The sequence below is a fragment of the Protopterus annectens genome, chromosome 1.part0, assembly GCF_019279795.1.
Source record: "Protopterus annectens isolate FY-2018-M chromosome 1.part0, PAN1.0, whole genome shotgun sequence".
Lineage (NCBI taxonomy): Eukaryota > Metazoa > Chordata > Ceratodontiformes > Protopteridae > Protopterus > Protopterus annectens.
In genome coordinates, this window is record NC_056725.1 from 1,156,377,971 (window position 1) to 1,156,403,976 (window position 26,006).

The 26,006-nt window shown below is 40.9% G+C and overlaps 1 protein-coding gene across 2 annotated transcripts in view; it reads right to left on the bottom strand.

Moving 5' to 3' along the window:
- ATG5 (autophagy related 5) overlaps positions 1-26,006 on the bottom strand; it is a 1,857,662-nt gene that overhangs the window by 403,920 nt on the left and 1,427,736 nt on the right. For both annotated transcript variants that reach the window (XM_044065239.1, XM_044065232.1), the window contains one exon: positions 909-1,026. In XM_044065239.1, coding sequence (XP_043921174.1) covers positions 909-1,026 — 118 coding nt within the window. The remainder of the gene's footprint in view (positions 1-908; positions 1,027-26,006) is intronic.

Sequence of the window (26,006 nt, forward strand, 5' to 3'; positions counted from 1 at the left end):
CATAAGTTTTTAAGTACTCACCTACATAATTCTACATTTCCTTCACTGATGTCACTCAAAAGCTTGCATAAGGGACATCCACAGACTTTTAATAGATGATTCGCCACACATGTACTGTGGTGTGCCCATTAAAGCCTATGGATGCAGCTGCATGTCCTGTATCTACTGATACTATCGACAGCAAAGTTCAATGAACTTTTTGGTGGCATCAGGGAGGGAAATGTAAAAGTTTACCAAGTTTCTATTTCAAGGATAGTGCTAAGGCCTGGAGGCACCACATGTGATATATAAGATAAGTGTACAAAAGCGACTGTACACTTTAAGAAATTACTAAAGGTCTGCAATGTATAATGATTCTCCTTGGGTCATGTCAGTAAAGTTTTTGGCTCAGCAGGACTTAACCAGTTATGAATGAATAAATGAAAGAAAAACTCTTGTGTACATCTACACATCACCAACTGTCACATGCATCTCTGACAGACCATTTCACATATGCCATATCATTATAACACAAATACATTTCATATTATCAGAATATTTCTAGAATTAAAAAGAGTAGAAAATATGAAAATAAACACAGTTCACTGGGCTTAAGTACCTAGCACAGTTAACTGAAAATGTGAAAAAATTGTTCACTAATGTTACCAATACCTAAATTAATTGCCGAAAACTTGGGAGTAGTTTCTAAGCCCCAGGTATTAAAAAAAAAAAAAAATCAGTCAATTGGATATATGCAAAACCTGGCAACAGAGCATCAGTCATGTAACATGAAACTGTCAACTTTTATTATCAAAATTATTTTTTTACGTATTTTCTAAGACTGTGCTACTGTACCCCCTTTTAGTAAACAAAAGCATCCAGAAATGTAGCAATCTTGTTACTGTGAAGTAATGCTAAGCAAATAGTACCTTCAGGAGTGAGGGCAATAGGAAAAACATCTTTTAGCAAGTCTCCCAGGCTCTGAAGCTGCCCATCTGCATCAACAGGTCGAAATAACTTCTGAATGAATGGCCGTTCACTTGATGCCTAGTTCAGAAAAACAGTAAACTTTTAATTTTTAAATATGTCCACCTTAAACAGTGTAATCTGTTGTACAACAAGCTAAATTACAGCATATCACAACTGTCTCTTGTGATCAGCAAGGCCAAGATGCACAGAAAAGTGCAAGGAAACCTGGTTAAAAACACTTTTTTTTATCAACCTTACAGACTAAACTTGAAGACCATGCATACTGGGTTTTTCAGTGGTATTGTGGTGAAGAAACTGTTGCTTTAAACTTTTAAGTATTTTCCTTTTGTTTACATCCTGGATTAAAATGCCATACAGAAAACACTACAAGTAAAACAGTTTTACAAGACTTGTTCTGCCTTCTACAGCTGCACTTTACAACTCAAGATGCATGCACTGTGGTCAAATTGATATCAAGTTAGCTGACACCTGTGGCAACAAATGAACCACAAAGCAAAAATCAAGCTGGCTATGTGTGGGTTGTTATACAAATACCAGATGGTGAGAGACAACATGCACAAACTAAAGACTCACTGCTGGTGATTTCACATTTCAGCTAAGTGGATGTCAGCTAACCATGAGTCACTAAAGCCACATAAAAGTAAAGCTGCTGAGGAGAGGTCTTGATTTGATCGCAAGAACTAACAGGTCAGGAGGCTACTCACCAAAGCTAAGGGCCCTGATGCGGTTGGAGTTGGTCAAGGACAGGAGAATGACTTTTATATGTAGTTCTGGAGACCATACAGTGATTTGGGAGGGAGAGGCAGGACACTGTTCAGGCCATTCTCAACAAGGGTACAGAAATGTTATCCTTGAATGGGGACATCATCAAGAAGCAGAAGTAACTCTCTGGGGAACTCCTGAATCCAGCTGACATGCTCTTCTCTGAGGGGGCAGCATCACAATCACATGAACAAATGGTGAAACTGGTCCTTTTCTGAAGGAGAGGGTACTGCAACAAATTAAAAGATCCACTGTGGGAAGGTCATGGGAGTGCATGATATCTGGTAAGAAATATTAAAGGAACCGGACACTGCTGGAGTGTCGTGTTTAATGCACCTTTTTCTTTGCGGCATATGGAATACAGAACAGTAACTATGCAACATCCAAATGAGGTGGTGGTTTCTATTTTCAAAAACAGGAAAAGGAAGGTGTGTTCCAATTATACAGGGATTATTTTCTCAAACCTCTCTTATAAAGTCTACATTACTGTGCTGGAAAGGAATAGAATATTTTAATAGCTGCCAACTAACTGAGGAGGAATAATGCAAATTTGCATCCTGGATATAAAAAAGAGGATCAAATCTATGCTTTTGCACAGATACTGCAGGGGTACTGGAGTTCACTACCTTGTGAATCTGGTGACAGCAAATCAGAGCACAACTCAGAATGTCTTTTGGACAATACTACAACAGCACAGAGTCCCAGAGCTGCTACTAAATGCCACCTGGTAATTGTATTTGAAGAGGCAGAGTTGTGCCCGTCTTTTAGCTATTCAATCAAATATGCTTAAGTTGGGTAGAGGACTCTAATAAGGCTGTCTTTTTCTCCCCTCTGAGTCACAATTTTCAAGCGATCAAGATGCAATTAACGTATGGACAGTGTTCTTTCTGGGGATGCTATTGCTGCACCTTTGTTGCCTGCAGATGATGCCATCCCTCTTAACCTTATGTGACTGTAATATCCAGTATGCAGTGGAGTAGTTTGCTTCAATGTGAAGCAGCTGGAAAAAACTCATTACCTCCATGTCAGAGGTCATGTAGTTTAAGACGAAGTATCTACCGCATGTAGAGGAGTTGAAGTATCCTGAGATCTTATGACTAAAGATAGCATGCACCAGGAAAGTAACCAGCATGTGGGAGCAGAAAGAGCTACATAGGACTAGGGTGGTGAAGTAAGAACTGAATCACAGGATGAAACTCTCAATTTACTGGTCAGTCCATGTAGCCATCCTCATCTATAGCCATAAGGATTTAGATAATGACAAAAAGACAAATGGCAAAACAGAGGTTCCTATGCAGGGTAGCAGGGCTCTATGGCAGAATAAACTGTTTGACAATCCATAAAGATCTCTGAGTAGAATCATTTGCTCCTTAGCTTGAGAAGAGGTAATTGAGGTGGTGTGGACACCTAGTGGAGATGCGGTTTGGGCACCTCTTAAAAGTGAATCAGGCACATACCAATGGGAAAAAGTCCTGAAGCAGGTATGCAGGATGAATGATATCTCTTACCTTCCCTGGAAATTCTTGGAGGATAAGATGGAGAATGTTGTTGGGGACAGGAAAGTCGGCTCTACCACACTAAACTTGATACAACTGTGACCTTCACTATGACAAGAAACGTAGAGAATGGATGGCTGGACAAGCTATACTGTTATATTGAAGAGCAAGCTATCACATGGTTACTGCTCATAGGTAGGTACTAAGCTATTGGCCCTGGGGTCTATACAAGCCCAGCCAAAAAGGTACCCTGGCTTTTGCCACCCAAGAAAATTATTTTCCTGTGCCACTGTCAAGCAGAGCCAGCCTGGTGCATGCTCCTCTTTATTGGAGATGGTCAAACCAGGAACTAATCAGAAAGCATAACAAAACAAACCAATAACCAACTGGTTATGCTAAGGATCTACATGAAGGCACCTAAACAGGAATATGTATTCCAAAAGTAAGAGAGTTAAGCACTTTTGCCCCAGAAAAAAGGAACTCATTAGAAGTGATCATGACTAGAAAAAAAAATTCTAAAGGCAACACAGTTCTATGCAAGTTCAGCCAAAACCTAAGCTGAAAAGGCAAACATGAAGAGACCCAAACAGTAAAATCTGTGTCACCTCAAAGTGAACATCTGAGTTACAAAAACATTATTTCTACAACAAAGACAATAAGCTGTAGTCATTGCCATTGCTGGCTATAACTTACTGACCTTGGCATTTAATACAGCATAACTGCCACATCAGCCATGCACTCATATTACATAACTCCTGGCTTTAATCCTCACTTTCAAAGCAGAGTTTCGCAGCTGAATGGATCCCAGCTAATGAAGAATCTCAACAGTACTACTTTTCTGAGTACTGTTTTATTCTATCAATGCTGCTGTACCTTTATGAAAATGCATCACAACAAACACTAGAGCCCTATGTCAAATCATATTCTCCTTCTGGGCAGCTACATTATAGAGGCACTTTAAGACTCCTTCCTTTCCATCATTACAGATTTCTACATCACACATCATACAGAATGAGATGCTCTCCCCACGGCATGGCAACATGTCGTACAGCAGAATGCAAGTGATGAGCACATCATCTCCAAACTAGAACACTGTTACTGTGCACAAATTAATGACGTTCTACTACTGAAAAATGTATGCAGCTGTGCAAGCGCAGTACTCAAACACTGTAAAACTAATGCGTAACAAAACTTAAAAATGTTATGTTTCAGCAAGGTCACTTTTCATGGTATGAACTTGTGAAGGATCTACTCCTTCCTGGCCCATGCGCTTGAACCCTCAAGATTCAGTCTCAGGATCAAAAACACTAAGTTGGAAATAAATCCATGGGTAACTTCCATGGCAGTTACTTGTACCTGTTTTTGTTAGCTATAACAATAAAGACATGGTCCAGTTTCCTTCCCAAACAGATAATCTCTTCCACCTCCTGTCATGTAAACTGCTACCCATAACAAAGGTATGTGATACAGTCAGCTGTTGTCAGAGGTAAAAGAGGTGTTTTGTGTGTCCTGTTTGCAAGCATTCACATTTTGCTTGGATGAAGATTGGATTTCAGCTTAGCTCTGAATACTGGATAAGAGATAATTTCTTTTGAGATGAGCTGGAGGAGATTCACAAAGTTCTGGACCTAGAGAAGAGAAGCTACACCTAGTAAACTGTAGTTTGGAAGGTGGGTTTTCAAGCAGTGGGTCACTGTTGTCTTGGTTGCTCAGCCTGAAGGAGGGTGTTTTTCTCTACAGCTTGGCAGATAACAGGCTAACATAATTGGAGTGGTGAAGTTTTAAAATGTGAGAAATCAATAAGAGGTCCACCCCTCTGAGTGGAAGCCATTTTATCTTTTGCACTTAAGTTAACATCAGTTAAGCACTGGTGTTCTAATCTGGATAAGAAATAGCTTAATCAGCAAATTTTACTAGAAAGAAATTTAAATTTTTTTATTAATTTCTGAGGCAGTGTCAATATGTGGTAGGTCATACTCAAGCTCTGACAGCAAAATGCCTTTGCCTGTGGCTGATCTCATAGTAAGAGACAAACTGAGATACTAGTCTGGTCCAGAATAGGAGGCAATTCATTTTTATTCCAGTTTTGTCTATATGGATTTGAAAGTAAGCGATTAATCTTGCCATGTTCTTAGGTATTTAAAAGAAGACACAGTTTCAGTGTGTGTGTTTGTCTGTACAAGCTGGGATGCAAGGAAATCTATTTTTTTTCAATTAGAACAATGTTTATTGAAAAACAAAAGCATATGCATTTCTTTTACACACTGTAATTTTCATACAAGGTGCACTTAAGAACATACTAGCTGTCCCATTTCTATTTACAATATCAAGAATTAACAATTTAACTTATGCCCATCTGCAATAGTTCAGCTAAACTGCTTTCACAAATCTGTTTCAAGTTTTAGGAATATACTATTTTTATATTTTTTTTCCATAAATCATTACTTCCAATAGAAATCTCCTTTTCTTACTTTTCTGTGTACTGTCATCCCCTTACTCTTATAGCCAACATATAACTATATCCAAACATATATTCTAACTACATACAAATGTACACAACAGCCAACCTTTCTTCATCATCTTTGCACTGAATTCCCATGTGGGACCCTTTACTTTAACTCACTTTCATTATTTACTATATCCTTATATAACTTCATCTCTCTTCTTTTAATTTAGCAAATCCCATAGTTTCCATTTCTTGTGTACAAAAAAAGAAGTTATATTCTTACCATAACGTTCCATGTGAGTTCTTCTTCTCGCCATTGTTCTTACACGTGGGTTCGGAGCCGAGCCATCGGCTCCAAGTTGGCCGCTTTCCAAGCTCCAGATCTCTGAGAAGCTTCCCTATCCCATGATGCTCTGCTGCCAAACCCCAGATCTAGTTTGCAGAACCCAGAAAGGAACAGCAATAAGAAACTCAATATAACAAGTAACTATTTACAATTAGTTAAAGGATAACTGGTCAATAAGAGGATATCGACAAGAGTAACCAGACCACCAGTCATACCCGTTCTTCAAGAATCTGGAATGGGAAGGTGGGAGGGAGTGTAAGAACAAAGGCGAGAAGAACAACTCACATGGAATGTTATGGTAAGAACATAACTTCTTTATGTGAAGTTGTTCAATCTCGTCATTTGTTCTTACATCGCAGAAGGCCCCAAGCACCCTAATCCTGGGTGGCTCAAGGGAGTACATTCCTGAGAACAGTGGAACCAAAGGAAGCCCCGTCCCTGGAGGCCCGGTCCACTTTGTAATGAGTAATAAACGTATGAGGTTTGGACCAAGTAGCTGCAGCGCAAATGGTGTCCAGAGGTAAATGAGCTGCGTGAGCTAAGGACGTAGAAACAGCCCTGGTAGAATGAGCTTTCACTTCACTCTCTAAAGGTTGATGGGATGAAGAATATACAAACTTTATACAATCAGAAAGCCATTTGGACAACGTAAATTTGGATACCGAAAGGCCTTTCTTATTTTCTGCATGGGACACAAATAGTTGATCTGTTTTCCTGAATTCTTTTGTGCTGTCCAAATAAAATCTCAATTGTCTGTGAACATCAAGCTTATGCAACATGTATTGCAATTTAGTGGTATGATGTCTGAAAAAGGTGGGAAGTTCAACGGACTGGTTCAAGTTTGCTTCAGAACAGACTTTCGGAAGGAAGGATGGGTTAGTTCTTAGAGACACCCTAGCAGGATGAAAGACCAAATATGGGGGCCTAATAGATAGCGCCTTAAGTTCAGAAACTCTACGCGCTGAAGTAATGGCCACTAAGAAAATTGTCTTCCAAGAAAGGAACTTCAACAGACAAGAAGATGCCGGCTCAAAAGGGGGAAGCATGAGTTGGGACAGCACCAAATTTAGATTCCAGGGAGTGATCGGGTGTCTAATAGGGGGTCTAAGTTGATGAGTCCCTTTCAAAAAGGCCTTGCATAATCTGTGGGACAATGTTAGAAGCTCCGCATCCCACATTGAAGTTAGATATGGCAGTCAGTTGAACCCTTACAGTAGCGGCTGCCGCTCCATCATGGAAAAGTGAAGTCAAAAACTCAAGAATGCTATGAATAGGAGTGGTAAAGGGATCAATTCCATGCTGAGAAGCCCAATGACTGAATCGTTTCCATTTACTGTTGTAAAGCCTCCTGGTGGAGACTTTATGAGAGGAAACCAGAATATGCTGAACCGCAGGGGATAAATCATGAGACCTGGCTAGATTGGGGAGTGCAGCTGCCAAGCTGTCAGTTTGAGGGATACAAGAGAGGGGTGAAGAACTCCCAACGAATGAGTCAGAAGGTCTGGCACTGGGTCCAGGACCCAAGGTTCTTCCACTTGATATCGTTGAAGGAAGGGGAACCAAATCTGCCGAGGTCAAAAAGGGGCTATCATGATAACAGTCTTTCCCAGGCTTTTGGCTTTCTGCAAAAATTTGGGGATGAGCGGAAAAGGCATATAGGAGACCCGAGGGCCAATCGTGTATGAGTGCATCCCCTGGTGGAGGGTACAGGGCAAAGTAGCTTCTGCATTTGGCATTCATTGGAGATGCAAATAGGTCGCAGCAAAGCTGGCCCCATCTGCGGAATATCCTTTCCGCCACTTGTTCTTTGAGGGACCACTCGTGGGGCAGCAGAATGGCTCAATTTGTCCGCTATCATGTTGGACGACCCCGGGATGTGCGTTGCTATCAGGAAGCGCCTGGTGGATGCAGCCTACTGCCAAATTCTCAGGGCCTCTCAACATAAGGGGTAAGATCTGGTTCCCCCTTGCTTATTGATATACCAGACCACCATGTTGTCTGTCTGTATTGCAATAGTCTCTCGAGGTAGAGAGTCGTAAAAGTGTTGCAATGCTAGGAACACCGCTCTTAACTCCAAGACATTGATGTGCAAGCTGGATTCCATCTCTGATCAAGTACCTTGGACAGTTCTTCCCTGATACAGCTCCCCCACCCTATCAAGGAAGCATCCGTGGTTACTGTGGCTGTGGGAGGGGGAAGTATAAACGGACAACCTACAGTCACTTGATGGCTGTTCAACCACCAAAGGAGGTCTTTTTTGCAAGTATTCATCAGCAGAATCTTGTGTGACATTGGAAGTTGTTGATAAGACCACTGTGTGAAGAGTAACCATTGGAGTATCATGTGCATACGCCCCAGAGGAACCGCTATGAGAGTCGCTGCCAAGATACCAAACAGTTTCAGAACTTGGAATGCAGGGACCGTTTTTCCATTAATAAAAGGGACACTTGGTTTCTTAAAGAGATTACTCTTTTATGAAGCAATTTGACCAGAGCGGTGGTGGTGTCTAAATTTGCTCCTATAAAGGAAATATGCTGCAACAGCGATAAAGCAGATTTTTTTGAAATTTAAGGTTATGTCCAACTGGGAGCATAGGTTGATAGTGTAATCCCTGGCTTGAATCAGTTGATGCCTGGTGGTAGCGGTGAGGAGCCAGTCGTCGAGATATGGAAACACCCGGAATCCTAAACGTCTCAGGTGAGCCGTGACAACTGCCATGCATTTGAACACTCTGGGGGCTGTGGTGAGACCAAAGAGCAGAGCTCGGAATTGGTAGTGACTGGCCCCCAGCCAGAAACGCAAGTGATCCCTGGATGGCCTGGCCATTTTTATGTGGTAGTACACATCCTTGATATCTATTGAGCACATCCAATCGCCCGTTTCGAAAAACGGGATTATCGACTGAAGCGTGACCATCCGGAACTTTTCCTTTTTGACAAAGGAGTTGAGTTTGCTGAGGTCTAAGATGGGCCTCCAGTCCCCTGTTTTTTTGGAACTAAAAAGAACCTGGAGTAAGTTCCGGATCCTATTTGGTCCGCCGGGACTGGCTGGATGACTTTTTTCCAGCAGCCTCTGAATTTCTATGGCTGCTAGATTCCGCAGACTGGGTGGAACATCTGGGATTCTTGTCCGAATGGAAGGGAATTCTGAAAAGGGAATGATGTAGCCTCTGGTGATTATGCTTTTTACCCAGGAATCTGATGCAATTCCTAGCCAGGCGTCTGGGTATAAAGCTAAGCAACCCCAGACTGCCTCCAGAGTAGGGTTGCCGGGCCTCGTCTCAGGAGCGCTGATAGGGTTTGCCAGGGAACTGCTCCCTGGCACCCTGGTTCTGTGGACCACCTCTGCCGCCTGGGTGGCGTCTACCATTATACCCCCTCCTCTGCCCCTGGAGGGGGTTTCACTACGTGTGTTCTGGAAAGCTCCTTGGGACTTTTGGAACCACATTTTTCTACCTTTCTGCCCTTTGGGGTATGGTCTAGTGGGGGTGGAAAAACAGACTCCTACGGCAGATGGAGTCTTTCCTTCCTGCTCACACCTAGTGAGTGTCTTCTTGACTTTGGGCCCAAACAAGGAAGAGCCATCAAATGGGGTATTTACAAAGGAAGACTTGAAGGCTTCTGCAAAGGAGCATAAGCACATCCAGGATTGTCTCCGCAGAGCTATCGCTGAACCCGCTGACCAGCTCGATCCCTCGGCTGCATAAGAAATGAGCCTCATGGACGAGTTTACAATGGAATTAAGGGTGTTAAGCTGTGCCGTCACTTTCTGGGAGACATCATCACCTGTATTGCCCTGTAGAGTATCTCCAAGCTCTTTTAGGAGATCTCACTGAAGATGGGTAAAATGGGTTAAATAGTTAAGCGATCTCATTGCAAATGTCGCAGCACTAAAGATGCGTTTCCCATATATGTCCATCGTCCTGGAATCTCTATTAGGAGGATGGACAGAGGAAGAGGTGTCGGACATCTTTTTCTTGGTGGCCTCCGCCACCACCACGGCATCAACGGGAACTCCCTTTGTAAGAAAGTACTTCTCCTGAGGGCAGGTGATAAATTTGTTGGGCCTCCGAGGGACCGGTTCCATAGAATCAGGAGACTCCCACACCTTTCAAGCGATCAAGCCCATTAATTCATTGAAAGGCAGAGTAACCCAGGAGGTGGAGGGTTGAGATGCAAAGGCCTTCAGGAGCACCGACTTATCCTCAGTAGGGGTAAGGGACTGCCAGTCACCCCTCTGCCTTAGTATTTCAAGGATGTCTGCAAAAGAGACATCCTCAGAGGAGGACCGTGGGGACCCTTCTGATTCCTCCAAGTCGGTGTCTGATGTTAAGGATTCCTGGGGGGAATCTAAATGCCTCCTCTTACACAGCCTTTTCCTGGGGACTTCATCAGTAGGGGCGTCTGATGAAGTCTCATTCAAGCAGGGGTCACCCAATGGGGTTACCTGTGGCTCTGGGTCTCGACGCTCAGTGGGAACCTGTGGTGTAGAGATAGAGCGCGGCCATTTAGGGGAGGAAGAGGAAGGATCCGAAGAAGGGTCTTAGCAGACATGACCTTCCTCATGGTATCGAAGGCAATGGTTTCCCGACCTGAGGAGTTCGCCAGTTCGGAAGAAGATGACAGCCTCCCAGGGGTCGAGATCACGAGCTCCGAACCAGAGGAAGGAACCGAGCTCATCTGTGCAGAAGCCCCAAGAGGGAGAGTCAGAACCAGCGAGAGAGTGTTGGCTCTGAGACTCTTCGATCGGAACCGAAGAAGTCAAGGTCAAAGGAGCTGAGAGCACTAGAAAAGGCCACGGCTCCTAGAGGTCCACCACTATCGGATCCTCTCTTTCAGGCTCCGAAGGCTCAACTGGCCTCAGAGGAGGAGCAGAACTCATGGTAGGAGGGGTCGTAGGCTTCAAAGCCAACTGTTTCGAAGCTGCAAGCAATTTGGCCAGGGCCGGGTTCACCAAAAGTCTCTGTACCACTCGGTCCACATCGATGTCAGAAAGGGTACCGGAAGAATGGGTCAAAGGAGCTGAAGAAGCCACCGACTTAAGGATCAGAGACTTCAAAACCTCCGACACTGGCTCCAACACAATGACTTGGCTCCGAGGTAAGATCTCGGTGCACGGCTCCGAAGGCTGTGGAGCCAGCGACCGAGTTTTGCCAAAGGCGCTCTGAGCCAAAGATTTGTGCTCCGAAGACACCTTAGACGACTTCGACCCCTTTGAGGACTTGGAGGTCTGGTCAGTCTTATCCAATGCATCCTGGAAGTCCGATTTCAACAGTCCTCTATCTACCAATTTCCTCCTCCTCTCTAATAACATCCTGCCACTAAAGGAATGGCAGATAGAGCAATCCTCTTGTAAATGTAGCGGACCCAAACAATAAACACAAGAAATATGATTATCCATGATGGACATCTTTTGTCCACAGTCACACTTTTTAAACCCAGATTTTTGCTTCTCTGACATTATGAAAATTGTCCAATCAGTCGTAATAACACCACAAAAACAGCTTTGAAAGTTCAGATCCCTGAACTGCAATAACTATAGAAAAGGGATACAATAAAAAAAAAATGCTCAATACAGAATATAAGGGGATGGGGTATTAAATTTGACAGAGCCCTGTCAAGTAGAGTAAAATAGAAGAAGGCTAAAAGCCTAGGAGCAAACTGCTCCAACTAAAGGACAAAATACAAGCTTAGATACCTACTCTAAACCACAAAAAAAGAAATATGTGAAGCCTCACTAAGTATCAGATCCCTTATAGTTATTATAAGTCTAAATATCCAAATATATAAGAAAAAAGATACTGGCCCGAGCTTCCTCTGAAGATCGTGCGATCCATTGCAGTGGCAAACTAAATCTGGGGTTTGGCAGCAGAGCATCATGGGATAGGGACTGTGTCTTGAGCTTCTCAGAGATCTGGAGCTTGGAAAGCGGCCGACTTGGAGCAGAACCCACGTGTAAGAACAAACGGTGAGATTGAACAACTTGGAGCAGAACCCACGTGTAAGAACAAACGGTCAGATTGAACAACTTCACATCTCTAGTTATCAACCCACACACACTAATTCTGCTTCTCTAATCTCCTACAGCATTTGTAATTCTTGGCCAACCTGGCCAATACTCGGCTTTTCTTTAGTTTTCCAGTTTTTAGTTATAGCTTTCTTGGCTACAAGTGCAGGGTAATTAAAGCTTTGGCTGGTTTACAGCATGTTCATTTACCTTAATTATGTAAAAACATGCACATACTTAAGTTCAACCCATTTCCTAATACCCAACTTACTTTTCCATTCAGTTCTAACTTGTAATGTTCTAATTTTGTATACTTCCAAAAATGCATTTCCTCATCCCCTTTCTCCACTCTGTCAATACCTCCAATATTTCTATAAGCACCTCTCTACAAAAATACATAAATAACCTTTCTGGATTTCACTACATACCTAGAGGCTTGGCACAGTTCTTTCTACTCTAATTCAGAAAAAAATCATAATTTCTAATTCCAGTTCCTCTTTATTCATATAGTGTGATGATTCCTTGGCTCTAATACAGCCTTAAAAGCTATACTCAAAAGTCTTGTCTGCCAGATCTGCTCTTGCTTCTATTAGGACATCCACTAGGGTTGATGTGTTTTCAACACCCTTTATCTTTTTTTAGATCCTCTCCTACACTGAAGATAGTCCATATACACACACTGGTCAGATTTTCTTGTAATTGAAATTCTTGTTTTACTTTGTCCCATGTTTTTATTTCATCTCCCTTCATTTCTTCCCAATATCTGTTTTTTATTCTTTTTCTTCCATATAATTGTTACATCCTCATCCATATTCTTATTTCATGCTTGTGATATATATATACATATACTGTATGGGCAGCATCTTATGATTCTTATTTGTATATCCTTTAAAAGAACACAACTACTTAAAATGCATGAATCACCTGATATATTGTTCATTTTCCCTATTGTCTAGCTCCTTCCTAATGTCTACTTGCACTACACATTGCAGACAGTCTTCTGTCCTTCAAGTCACTGATTTCCATTTAGGCATATATCTTAGATCCTGTGCCAGATTAAGTAATCTAATCTGTATGTAACAAAGTACATCTCCAGGTCTAGCACATCTAACCTCCATCTCCCTTGTTCTACTGGAACAGTCAACATCTCCTATTGATATTTTTCCCTTTCATTATAACAAAAGAAACTCTTTCAACTCCTTTTAAAGTTATTTTCATATCTCCTCTTTTGGCTGAAATAAACAGGCTTGTCCTATACAAAGAACCATAGCACCAGAAACATCTTGGCTGCTTGTATCTCGTCTTCTATACCCATAAATAATTTCCACTACCTCATTTTCCTGATAATTCTAAAGTCTCTTCCCAGATCTAACTAGCAACTTGATCTATATCCTACTTCAGCCAAATTCCAAAACATTTCACCTTCTCATGTCTCCACGAAAGGGGACTTCCTACACCATGTCAAATGTTGCTGCATAATTTATAACTCCTACCTTAGTTTGGATTCAGTCACTCTATATCTTGTTATGCTATTAAAATATTTTAATTTTGTAAAAATATTTGTTCTGGATCTGTGACGTATAGTATAACATCAGCAGCAAACGACAGATATGGTTTCCTGACCTTTACTCCAGTAAAAGGGCAACACAGTTGACGCTCTTCTATCTCTAGCCAAAGACTAAACAGACAGCAAATAATATTGAGAGTAGACACCCTTGCCTCACTCCCCTAGTCAGAGACACCGCACTTGAGAGTTCACCTCTATGTTTCATTTTAGCCAAGGTTATCTACTGCTTTAGAAAATTAAAAACCTCAAGGTCTCTTTTTGAAACTCAGAAATGACTCTGCCAAAGCTTTTTCTGCATCTATTCTCACCGACCAGAGAGTCTTTTTTGATTTATGATGGCATAATTTTGAATCATTAATGACTCTAAATTTCACTGATTGTAGATTTTCTGTACTACAGCTGCTTTTCAGTTATATGTTCATATTGTTAAGCTTTACATTTTTATCTATTTATAGCTATAAGTTATAATATAATTATTTCTATTTTCAGTTGTACAAAACTGCCTATTTTTTACTGGACGTTCTCCCTGGGACTCTGGTTAAAAGAGGCTACTACAGTCCTGTCAAACTATCCAGTCAAAAAAAAATAATGCATAGACAACATTCTGCTGCTGTTATCGAAACACTACCTTTTCTCTATAAATCCACATTGATCCAGCTCAGTCATTCTTGCTATCCTTACTAGTTTTTGTTTTTTTGCTAATCTTGTCATAAAGACCTTGCAGTCATGATTAAATATTGAAATGGGTATATATGACTCTTGATCCACAGGAACATTACATACCTTTGGTACAACTACTACCATGGCATTTCAACATGAGGGGGAAACGTCCCCTCCTGCCAAATCATACTGTATAAATCCATCCAGATTTTGATTACTTCCCTCTCTCTCTTTTTTTCAGATCTCTGTTGGAATGCTATAACGTCCCAGAATTTTCCCTGTGGAATAATGTCTTATTGTTTCCTTAATTTTGATTTTGTCTGCCTTCCTTACTAAGCTCTTACTCTCATAACTAAGTATATTGGGTAGATCTAGTTGCCCCAAATATATTTCCATCTCCTGAACCCTACTGTCTATTTCTACATTACTACTGTACAGCTTACCATAATTAGACAGTACTTCGCTTATCATACCCAGCTCTGGTTCAGTCTTATCATCCTCATGATTCCTAATCTTTTCTACAATTCTCCCCACTTTTTTGTTGCCTTAGTGTCTGGGCTAATAACTTTCCAAGGTGGTGCAGCGGTAGCATTGTTGCCTCACAGCAAGAGGTTCTCCCATTTGATTCTCGGCTGGAGCTCCTTCTGTGTGGAGTCTGCATGTCCTCCCCATGGTCGAGTAGCGTTCGAAAGACATGCGTAGAATGGGCGTGCCTTCGCTGAAGGTTGGGTATTGAGCTGGCACCTCGGCACCTGTAAAAAATCTACTGCCAATCATTAGTGGACTGGAGTTCCGCTGTGGCGACCCCTAACTGGGAAAAGCCGACAGAAGAAGTGTCTGGGCTAATAACTTTACTGTTTTCACATTACTATTAAAAAATTCTTGTCTGAGTGCCTTGGCCTTCAGCTCAGTCAAATTCTCTAGGTATTCTAACATGGAGTCTTTAGCTGGTTTAATTTGCTCTTCCATGTGTCTGGCTGTCTCCATCTTTTATTTGATAAAATTCCCTTTGATTTTCTTATTCCTGTTTTCCTTGCTTCTAACCCAAACTTCCTTAGCATTAAATTCTGTTAAGTTCTTTATTTTTCAATTTGTATTTATCCCAACTTTACTCTATATTTTTCTTTATTCATTAAGTGTTGTAACTCTTCTAATAAATTTGATCAGTCAGCCCATTTACAGTTCATTTTCTTTTAATGTGACATGTGAGGAAAGCAGCATTGATTTCTAGTATATCTTTTTTCAAATCTTTACATACAGATTTGTATTCATGCATGATCAGATACTACTATTGGGTATCCATGACTTGATAAAACCACAGCTTTATTGTAAATGTAGAATCACTGACTTAGCGCTTTCACCCATAACATTGGGCTTATTCAGAGTCAGTTGCACTCAAAAAATCAGGACTTTTATAGTCCTAAACAGGTGATCAGACAATATAAAAAACATCCATTAAAATAAATTATCCAATTAACCATGTAACCCAACTCCTGCTGCAAAGGAAAAAAACAGCACAAGAAATACTATGATAAAACCACATCTTAAAACAGAAAAAATAGTTGTAATAAACTGTTTCATGTAAACCCCTTTGGTGAATACTTTGTCCAAGGAAAGTTAAAAGAAAGTTAAACATATAATCATCTGTTAAATAAACTGGGATTTGTGTTTCAATACACTTGCAATAGAAATGTTTTCATTAATGCCTGGTGTTTTTGTTGCATCCAAGCGCAACTGCCATAGACATTCTCTCATCTCTAGTAAGGTTTTAACATCACCTCCCATGTCTTTTTTGGGCACCCTGTCAATGACAAAAAATATAAACTTTTTGTAGTTGCCACACTTCTTACTGTGGTTAAATAAAGCACTCGTAGGCCTCTTGTTTTTTATGTCTCTGTTGTGTTCCAAAATACGTAGCCTTAATTTACGTGTGGTCATTCCTAAGTAAAATGCCGGACATGATAGACAGGTGGCTACATATACTAACATGTCAGTATTGCAATTACAGTACCCTGGGCAGTTTAGTGTTCTTTTGTAACTGTCTATGTGTACACAAGGTCCGTCATTAATAAACCTGCAAATACTGCATGTACCACACTTACCCATCCGTTAGATGTTACTATTAGTTGTCCCTACACCTCTTTCCAACAGTTCTTTCAAGTTGGAACCTCTATTGTTAATGAATCTCGGGCTTGGACCAAATACTTCTTTTAAGTCTGAAGGAAATACACTGTCCCATACTGTGTGGATAATGTTCTTAATTTTCATACCTGAATCGTTGTTCTCCGGCACCATTGCCATAGAGTTGTTAGTAGTAAGTGTATTAATCTCAATGGTATTAGATGAACCAAAACTTCTACTTGAATCCAAGAGAATAGGTCTAAAATGACTGCATCTTCCTATTTCGACATCCTTACTTAACTTAGTTAGTAAATCCATTGGATACCCTCTATTTGTGAACATGTCAATAAGCTTCAGCAGTTCAAATTTAAAACACTCATCCTGACTAATAAGCCTTGACAATCGAATCATTTGACCCTTCACCACATTTTTCTTTTGAAACTGAGGGTGGCAACTCTCATAATGCAAAAAAAGAGTTGCTGTATATTTTTTTGGGTCTACTTCATATGATCGACTGACCATTTGATCGACATTCATTTGGTTGACAGCTCATTTGGTCGACAACCAGTATTCAAGGCACTTAGGGATTTGCCCCCCTCCCCAATGTTGTGCGACCCTGGAGTTGTTATATATAGTTGGGGGGGTGAAGTCCCCCACCTATTTTTGTTTAAAAGCATGAAAATACAAGAAAAACTACACATTTTAAATGAAAATAGGTGGGGGGCTTTACCCCCACACCCCCCAATGTGGGAGGCTGTGCCCCCCCACACCCCCCCTAACTATAGATATAAACTCCAGGGTCGCACAACATTAGGGAGGGGAGGCAAATCCCTGTTAAGTGCCTTGAATACTGGCTGTCGACCAAATGAATGTCGATCAAATGGTCTGTTGATCTTCTGAAGTAGACCTGTTTTTTACGGTAAATGTTCGAATGTATATGGCCGTTCTCTTTGTACAAAAGAATATCCAAAAATTCAATCCTATCTCTGTTCATGTGACTTGTAAATTTTAGAAAAGTGGTTGTCTTACTCAAATAACCAATAAAATCTTCCAACTCTTGTTTTGAGCCCTTCCACAAAATCAGTGTGTCATCCAGGTACCTTAAGCATGTCATGATCTTTGACATATAGACAGAATTAAACACATGTTGCTGTTCCCCGTTCATCTGCTTGCAGTATTCCCCATCAAACAAGATGAAATTATTGGATAATACCAATTCTAATAAATCTACAAGCAGGGCCTCTTTTTACATGGTGTAAGTCACTGTACTTAGCCAGACTGTTGTTAAAGCCATCAATTCCAATATGGTGGGGGATCACCGAAAATAAGCTGACTACATCTACAATCACAAACCAAAAGTCGTCACCACAATTTAAATTTCTGATATTATCAAGGCAATGCTAAAAGTCCCTTAAAATGTGCGGAACATTGTTCAACACATTCTTAAAAGGGATGTCTACATATGATGCTGGTGGTTCCGTTTTGGAGCCCTTAGCAACTACAATGGGCCTAAATGGTGGAAAATTTAAATTTTTATGAATTTTGGGGATACCAAAAATAGAGGGAATAATGGGGTTCTCTCCACTGTAAGATATTTAAACTCCTAATTAGAAATTATCCCATCACACATAAATTCATATAACTGCCAATCAATTTTGGCATAGGCCCTACATACATCAAACCTAGAAACCCTCTCATAAGTTTCCGCATCATTTAATAGTACTTGCATTTTACAGGTATAGTCTTGTGTTAGTCATGATGACTACCCACCCTTGTCTGGTTTCATAACTCTGTACTGGTTGGTGTGTGTGAGCTGTCTCAAACAAAAATTTTCAACACTGGATAAATTGTCGTTAGACATTTTTTCATACTGCAGACATCTCCTAATTTGGGCTTCACACAACCGTTCAAATACCATAACCGTTGGATTATGCGGTGGAATGAACACACTAGCTCTCTTAAAACTCAAGTAGTTACAGTCATTGCCAGGCTTTGGATCGTTTACAAAAAATACCCGTAAATTGAGAATCCTAGAATACAGCTTAAGACTCATTAATAGTCTCCCAACCTCATATCTGTGGGTGGGAACAAAAGAAAAACCTTTTTCAACAAGCTGACATAATATTCAGTAATCTTTAGATCTGAAAAATGATAAATTGTAAAATCTTTGTCACCCTCCTGTTTACAACATATTGCATTGTCCAAACTTCTGTCATAGGTTCATAGGTAGGTACTAGGCTATTGGCCCTAGGGCCTATATAAGCCTAGCGAAATGGTACCCTGGCTTTTGCCACCCAAGAAATTTCTTTTCCTGTGCCTCTGTCAAGCAGAGTCACAGAAGTGATCTCCGGGGTGAATTTCCTATCTCCCATCCAATCATTAAGATTTTTCTTGAAGAGTGCTAATGATGAGCTTTGTTTGATATAGATAGGGTTCGCATCAAGATCTAAGGATGTAATGGTGCCCCTCTACTCTTCCCTCATCAGACCCATTATTGAGTACAATGCACCAATTGGAATGTACCTGGCTAGACATCTCCAGCAGCTGGAGAGACCACAGAGGTACCTAACCAAGAGGATTACTGGCCTCAAACAATTGCCCTATGCAGCACGATTGAAAAAGCTAAGACTGTTCTCTGTTGCATACCGCTTTCTCAGAGGCGATCTCTGTCTAATGTACAGAACCATGTCCAACCCAGAATTGTTGAACATGCTCCATCTTAGCAAAACCAAATCTACTCGAGCTACACGCTCTAGGGATATAAACCTCGACACAACAATGAATAGAACATGCTGCAGGGATAGATTCCCTTCACAGAGACTTCCCTTACTACGGAACAGGGTCCCGATCTACATAAGACAGAGCCCCCTCACTATTACTCTTCAAGAGGAACCTTGATGAGTGGATGGGTAACAGAAAGTTCACACCGGGGATCATACCAACAGCACTACTAGATAGGGGCCAAGGGTACTAGCTGCTAGTACAAGGGTCTAGGGAACTACTAAAGGGGCGGTGAATACCGCACAATGTGGCTGGGCTAATATATGCCTTTGGGCAGATAGCCCAGTATCAACCTATGAACCTATAGGTAGTTTGTTCCAGAGTATGGGAAGTCTCTGGGACAGGAATCTATCCCTCCAGCATGTTCTGTTTATTGTGGTGACAAGGTTTAGGTCCCTAGAGTGTGTAGCTCGGAGCAATTGGGATTTCTTTAAGTGGAGCATGTCCAACAGCTCTGGGTTTGACATAGCTCTGTATGTTAGGCAGAGATCGCCTCTGAGTAGGCAATATGCGACAGAGTAAAGCTTGAGTTTTTTGAGACAGTCTGCATAGGGAATCTGTTTGAAGCCAATAATCCTCTTTGTGAGGTATTTCTGTGGCCTTTCCAGTTGTTGTAGATGTCTTGTGAGGTACATACCAAAAGGGGCATTGTACTCTATAATGGGTCTAATGAGTGATGAGTAGAGGGTTACAATGACTTCTTTTTTCCTGGATGAGAAACCTTTTGTGATGAGGTGTGCCACGTAGAAGGATTTGCTGACTACTGTGGCAATGTGATTATCAAAGGAGAGACTACTGTCCACCTGTGTCCCAAGATCTGTTATCACACTTTCGGTGTTAAGTAGACTACCGCCTATGTGGTAGTTTTTACCAAAAGGGATGACAATGCACTTTTTAGCACTGAGCTTAAGGCCATGGCTTTGACACCAGGCATCAGTCTCAGTGAGGTCCTTTTGTAGGATGTCCACATCATTAGGAGTTTTGATTATGGCTCCTAGTTTGCAGTCATCTGCGACCTTTGTTAGCCAAAGACCTTCTGTGTTAGCCTGTACTTCAGAGAAGTAGATACCAAACAGGAGAGGACCTAGGACTGAACCCTGTGGTACTCCACTTGTCACTGGTCTGAAGTTGGATTTAGAGTCAGCTACTTTCACAGTGTGGGTTCTGTCAGTGAGCCAGCTGGCAACCCTATCTTGTGACATAGGGATTTATACCTAGTTTAGTGAGTTTATCTATAATTCCAGAGTGGGGGATGGTGTTGAAAGACTTGGCAAGATCTAGATAGGCTGTGTGAACCACATTACCCTCATCTACAGCTTTGGTGACCGCTTCAAAGATGTCTATCAGGTTTAGGAGCCATGATCTGCCTTTTGCAAACCCGAACTGGGTAGGGTCCAGAGTTTGGAGATTACCAATGTGATTGTTTACAAGTTCCATGATGATACGTTCCATAGCCTTGCAGACCATCACAGTGTTGTTCAGATTCAACAGCAGAATTGTTCAAAATAGGGATGCCAGGATCAATACTGTCTTCCAACAACTTATCATATACACTGCCAAGGTCTGATTGTTGAAGTTTGATTGGTAGTTGTACCACTAATTGTGGCGACCTTGGAATGAACCCCCCCATCTCTCCTTCTGTCGATATTTGTGCCCTCTCATTGGTGTTGTGTTTGTACGATTCTGATACTGGGCACTGTTCCGTAAACGGTCTGAGCACCTCAGTGGGGGTGGGTTGTCTAAAAAATGTTCATTGTCCTCACAAGAGTCAGTCTGTACCACATTAAGCTCCTCTTCAGGAACTCTGTTTGCCTCGTTATTAAGAAAGTCTCTGGGCGCTTCATCAACCCTCCTTTTAGAGGGGTAACGATTCAGGTACGAAAATTAAGAACATTATCCAAAGAGAGGCAAGATTACGTTGGTTTGGACATGTGCTGAGGAGGGATGCAGAGTATAATGGGGAAAAAGATGCTAAGGATGAAGCTACCAGTTAACAGGAAAAGAGGAAGGCCTAAGATAAGGTTTATGGATGTGGTGAGAGAGGATATGCAGGTGGTTGGTGTGACAGAGCAAGATGCAGAAGACAGGAGGAAATGGAAACAGTTGATCTGCTGTGGCGACCCCTAACGGGAGCAGCCGAAAGAAGAAGATCCAGACAGTATGGGACAGTGCATTTCCTTCAGACTTAAAAGTATTGGATCCAAGCCCGAGATTCATTAACAGTAGGGGTTCCAACTTGAAAGAGGTGTAGGGACAACCAATAGTAACATCTCACAGATGGGTAAGTGTGGTACATGCAGTATTTGCAAGTTTATTAATGACTTCATTAATTTTGTATCCTGAAAAGACTGAGACTGTCTCAGAATATTCCACAACATTGAAATGTCCTTTTCTGGTTTTATCAAGTACAAAATGAGATCACCTGAAAATAAAGAAAACTTTTCTTGATTACCATATCAATTATATCATTGAATTTCTGAGTCCCTTATTTTCTTTGCCAGTAATTCTGAATATAACACAAACAACAAAGAAGAAAAGGGACACCCCCCTGCCTGTTTCCTCTCTTCAAACAGAACTTAGAGAGGAACCCTCCACACTTTCATTTTCACCTCCAACCTGTCATGTATCCTCCTAATTAAACTTACTGTTGTGTCAGGGAATTTACCTACTAATAAAATCCCAGCTTACTCTGGTGAATGCTTTCTCTGCATCAAGAGCCACCAACAGTAGTGGTATTTTCTTACATTCTACTTCATTTTGGATCATAATGGCTGTATAAATGTTGTCAAATGTTTGCATCCCCTTCACAAAACCACACTGATACGTATCTATCAATTTTGGCATCACCTTGGCATTATTGACAACCGCTTACAATTAATGTTTAGAATAAAAATGGGCCTGTATGAAGCTGGATCTTTACTATCTTTAGTTAATACAACCACCACACATTTCTTCAAGGGTATTGGTAATTCTCCTCCTTTTAAAATACCGTTAAACAAAACCTTCCAGATCTTTATCACTTACTTCCCTCCTAGCTAGCAAAACTTCCACAGGAAAAACATCTATCCCTGGAGACTTTCCTGTAGATTGTTTCACAGGTTCTTAGGTTCATAGAAGACTACTAAGCTAATGGCTTAAGGGCCTTTACAAGGCTAGCCAATAAAACCTGATTTTACCCAATATATGCCCTCTAGGGGCAAGAGGATGGCATGGATTTGTGCCTGTGTATTGAGTATCTTACAGATTGCTACTGTCCATAACGGACACAGCTACTACCACGGGTGTGAATTTGGGATTCCCCATCCTTTGATCCAAACTGGGCTTGAAGAGGACTAGGGAAGGGCTCTGCTTAATGGGAAAAAGAAGCCTGTTTCAAAGACGGGGCAATCTCTGAGACACATACATGTCTCTCCAGCACATTTTGTTTGAATCACTAAGTTTAGATCCTTAGAATGGGCACAACCTTTCTACTCTTTGATTTGTGGATGTGTAGCAGCTCCAGCAGGGCTGGATTTGTGAGTGCCTTGTAGGACAGGCATAGGTCACCCCTTAAAAGGAAAGAGATGGTGTCTCATTTTTTTTCATATCCTGCACTTTTATTTTAGTTATTATTTGCACGTGATCTTTAATGGTTACTGGATGTGCATTAAAATTTTCAATTAAATGCACATGTTCCTGTGAAATATAATTTCTTTCTAGCTTAGCCCAGTTTTTGTACTTTGGGGAATAATATGTAAATTCCCTCTAAGCTCCTACTACTGAATTCACATCTTCTACACTAAATGTTTACATAAATTTCTTCAAAACATACCCTCTTTTGTTAAATTTTCCCCTTCTACTCCTCCCAGCTATATCCAGACTGTTGCAAATCAAATTCCAGTCCTCACCTATAACTAAAAGTCCCTGTTAAAAACTGAATATTTCTCCCAGTTTTCTTAAGCTCCATAATAGCAATTTTTGGTGGAATATAAATACATGGCAGCATCACAGCAAGAGGTTCTCCCGTTCGATTCTCGGCTAGAGCGCCTTCTATGTGGAGTCTGCATGTCCTCCCTGTGGTCGAGTGACGTTAAAGACATGCAGGTAGGTGCGTGCGTGAATGGACGTGCCTTCTTTGAAGGTTAGGCGTCGGGCTGGCAACTCAGCACCATAAAGGAGTCCACTGCCCATCATTAGCGGATGGGAGTTCCGCTGTGGTGACCCCTAACCGGGAAAAGCCGAAAGACTTTTTATAATCCTCCCTCTTGCCAGTAAGGCCATGACTACTACAAATCTAATATTACTATCTTTTTTTTTATATTACTGTTGGGGTTCCTCTAGCAATTAATATAAGTGCTCCCATTTTTCTCTGTCCCAGACATTCCACTGAATAACCATCCTGAAATCCTTTATGAAATTCACATGCTTAATTCTTTCCAAATGTGTCTCTTGTTTCATAGTTATTTGCACTCTGCATTTGTTAATATAATTCATCACGTTTTCTTTTTCGTACACATCTTTGAGACCATTCACATTCAAAGATAATATGGAAATTATTCCCATTATGATAAGAAGTTATTATTCCCACCTGATATGTATGAGTTTTTTTTTAATGTCTAGTTTCAGCTTTTGTGTTACCTGCATACACTAATGATTGACACGTTGATCTTTTATACAGTTTCTTGCCATAACCCATTTGAACCTATGATTGAACTATGACACATCTTACAAGTCTTTTTACTTAATGCACCAAATAAGCTTAAACCACTCTAATGACAATCACTATAACATTCCCTCAGGGGAGTAGATGCCAAGGGCCTAACATCCTCTCTAAGATGTAGCAACTTCTGAAGTCTTACCTTAAACACCTTTCTTCTAGCCGCCAACCTTTTAACACCTTTATTAAATTAGCACTAAAGACACAGGCAAACATAAATTAACAGAAAAGAAAACAAACCATTTTAACATTTTCCATTTAAATACAATATATATCACATATATTTTCTTTCCTACTTTCATCAGTCCAACATTACAAAAAAGCTGCTGCTTTTCCTCAAACCTCACTTCTCTTCTTCCTGAACATTATGCATGTATTGTTACCACAATTTAACTTACTTCTATGTAATTTGCTCCTTCTCTTTTCTAAAGATCCCTCTTCCATTTTTTTACCTCTTTTATAATATTCAATACCCCAAATACAGTTGGTGTATACTTTGATTTCCATTTGTAGTAATTGCTTTTAGGCAGCCACCAAAATTAAACTTAATAAGGCCTTACTATGTCTAGGCAATTCAAGTCCCGTATCCCAGCTCAAAAGAATCACTGCTTTACTTCCAGCCATTGCTCACTGAATATTTCTAATGGATAATCTCTAAGGATTTTTTAAAATTCGCCAACTCATTACACTCCCAAAACATGTTTCTAGTTATCTCTTTCTTTTCTATCACTCCTTCATAATTTGCCATCTGCCTGAGGAAAAATTCTTTGAAGTCTGCTTGGGGTAAAAAAATACCAATGCAAACATTTCAAAGTAAATATCCTAATCCTTTCTAGCTGCCAACCTTGTCCTCTTCTCCTGTCCAGTCTCTCTTCAAAACCACTTCTCCCACTTATCACAATACACTCATGTGTCCAGATTATACAGTCTCTTTCTCTTCTGTGGTAATCACATCTAACTCTAGATCTCTCTTCATATCATGGCCCCTCTGCATACCTCAACATTCTGATAAGCCTCCACTGTGTAGACTCTGGCACTGCAGTGTGTGTCAGATGTGGTCTTGCCAGTGTCTTCTAGAATGGAAAAGTGAGCCCACTCCTTACTCTATGCAGCTGGATACCATTACGAGCTTTACATCTGCCAGATCACACCGTGCAACCTGACTCTGCTTTAGTGTAATTTGTACCACTACATGTTTTCTTCCTCTGTCCTGTTTAAGCTTATACCATCAGCATTAAACTTCTTTAGGCCTATTTGCAAAGTGCACAGCCTCAGAGTTTTTAACAGTACAGCATTCATATTTTAACCAAGTAAATCAAAGTGGACCAGAACAGCAGCATGGGTGATGCAATTTAAAGGGATACATTTCAGTAACTACTGAATCGGCATGTCACTGGGTAGTGACAGTAATTAGAGCACCCAGAGAAATCCCAGGAATGAACATCCAGGTTTCTCAAGTGACAGCGACTAACAATACTGTACAATTCACTTAGGAGTTGTGAGGCAGAGATTAGCATCATTTGACTACTATGCATAGAATGGCAGCTGCCATAGGACTGTTTTGAAGATCAGACCCCATATGCAAGAACCACACTGATCCTTAAATTATCAGCATGCAAGGTGATCTTACACTTCAAACTCAGTGGGATGTCTTGCACAATAAAGATGTTCCAAAACCACAAACTAAGAAATACTTGCTGCTGGAAATCAAACTATCCAAAACCAAGCCGTGAAAACTTCAGGTATTGCTCAAGAAGTGCAATACAATCCAGTAAAAGTGTAAAACACAGGTTTAATTCAAGAAATGCAATACAATCCAGTAAGCGTATAAGCGCTTTCGTTTTAAACCCTTTAAAACTTCATCAGATACCTGATTTCCAGCAGCAAGCATGTCTTACACAAATCTACATGGGACTGCCTGCAGCACTGAACACTATGGCACTTCTCCAGTTAACAGCATATCTGTCTTAAGAACCATCTTCTTCTTCCAGCTATACAACCTGTCCCCGATTCATTTCACCAATATAAACCACCTTGTATTACTTCTTACTAAAGTTTGAACTACAAAATATCTATAGGGGCCCCACTGCTCATCAGACTGGTGATAAATTACTGAATGGAACAAATGTAAAATTACATGATCTCTGCTCTATGAA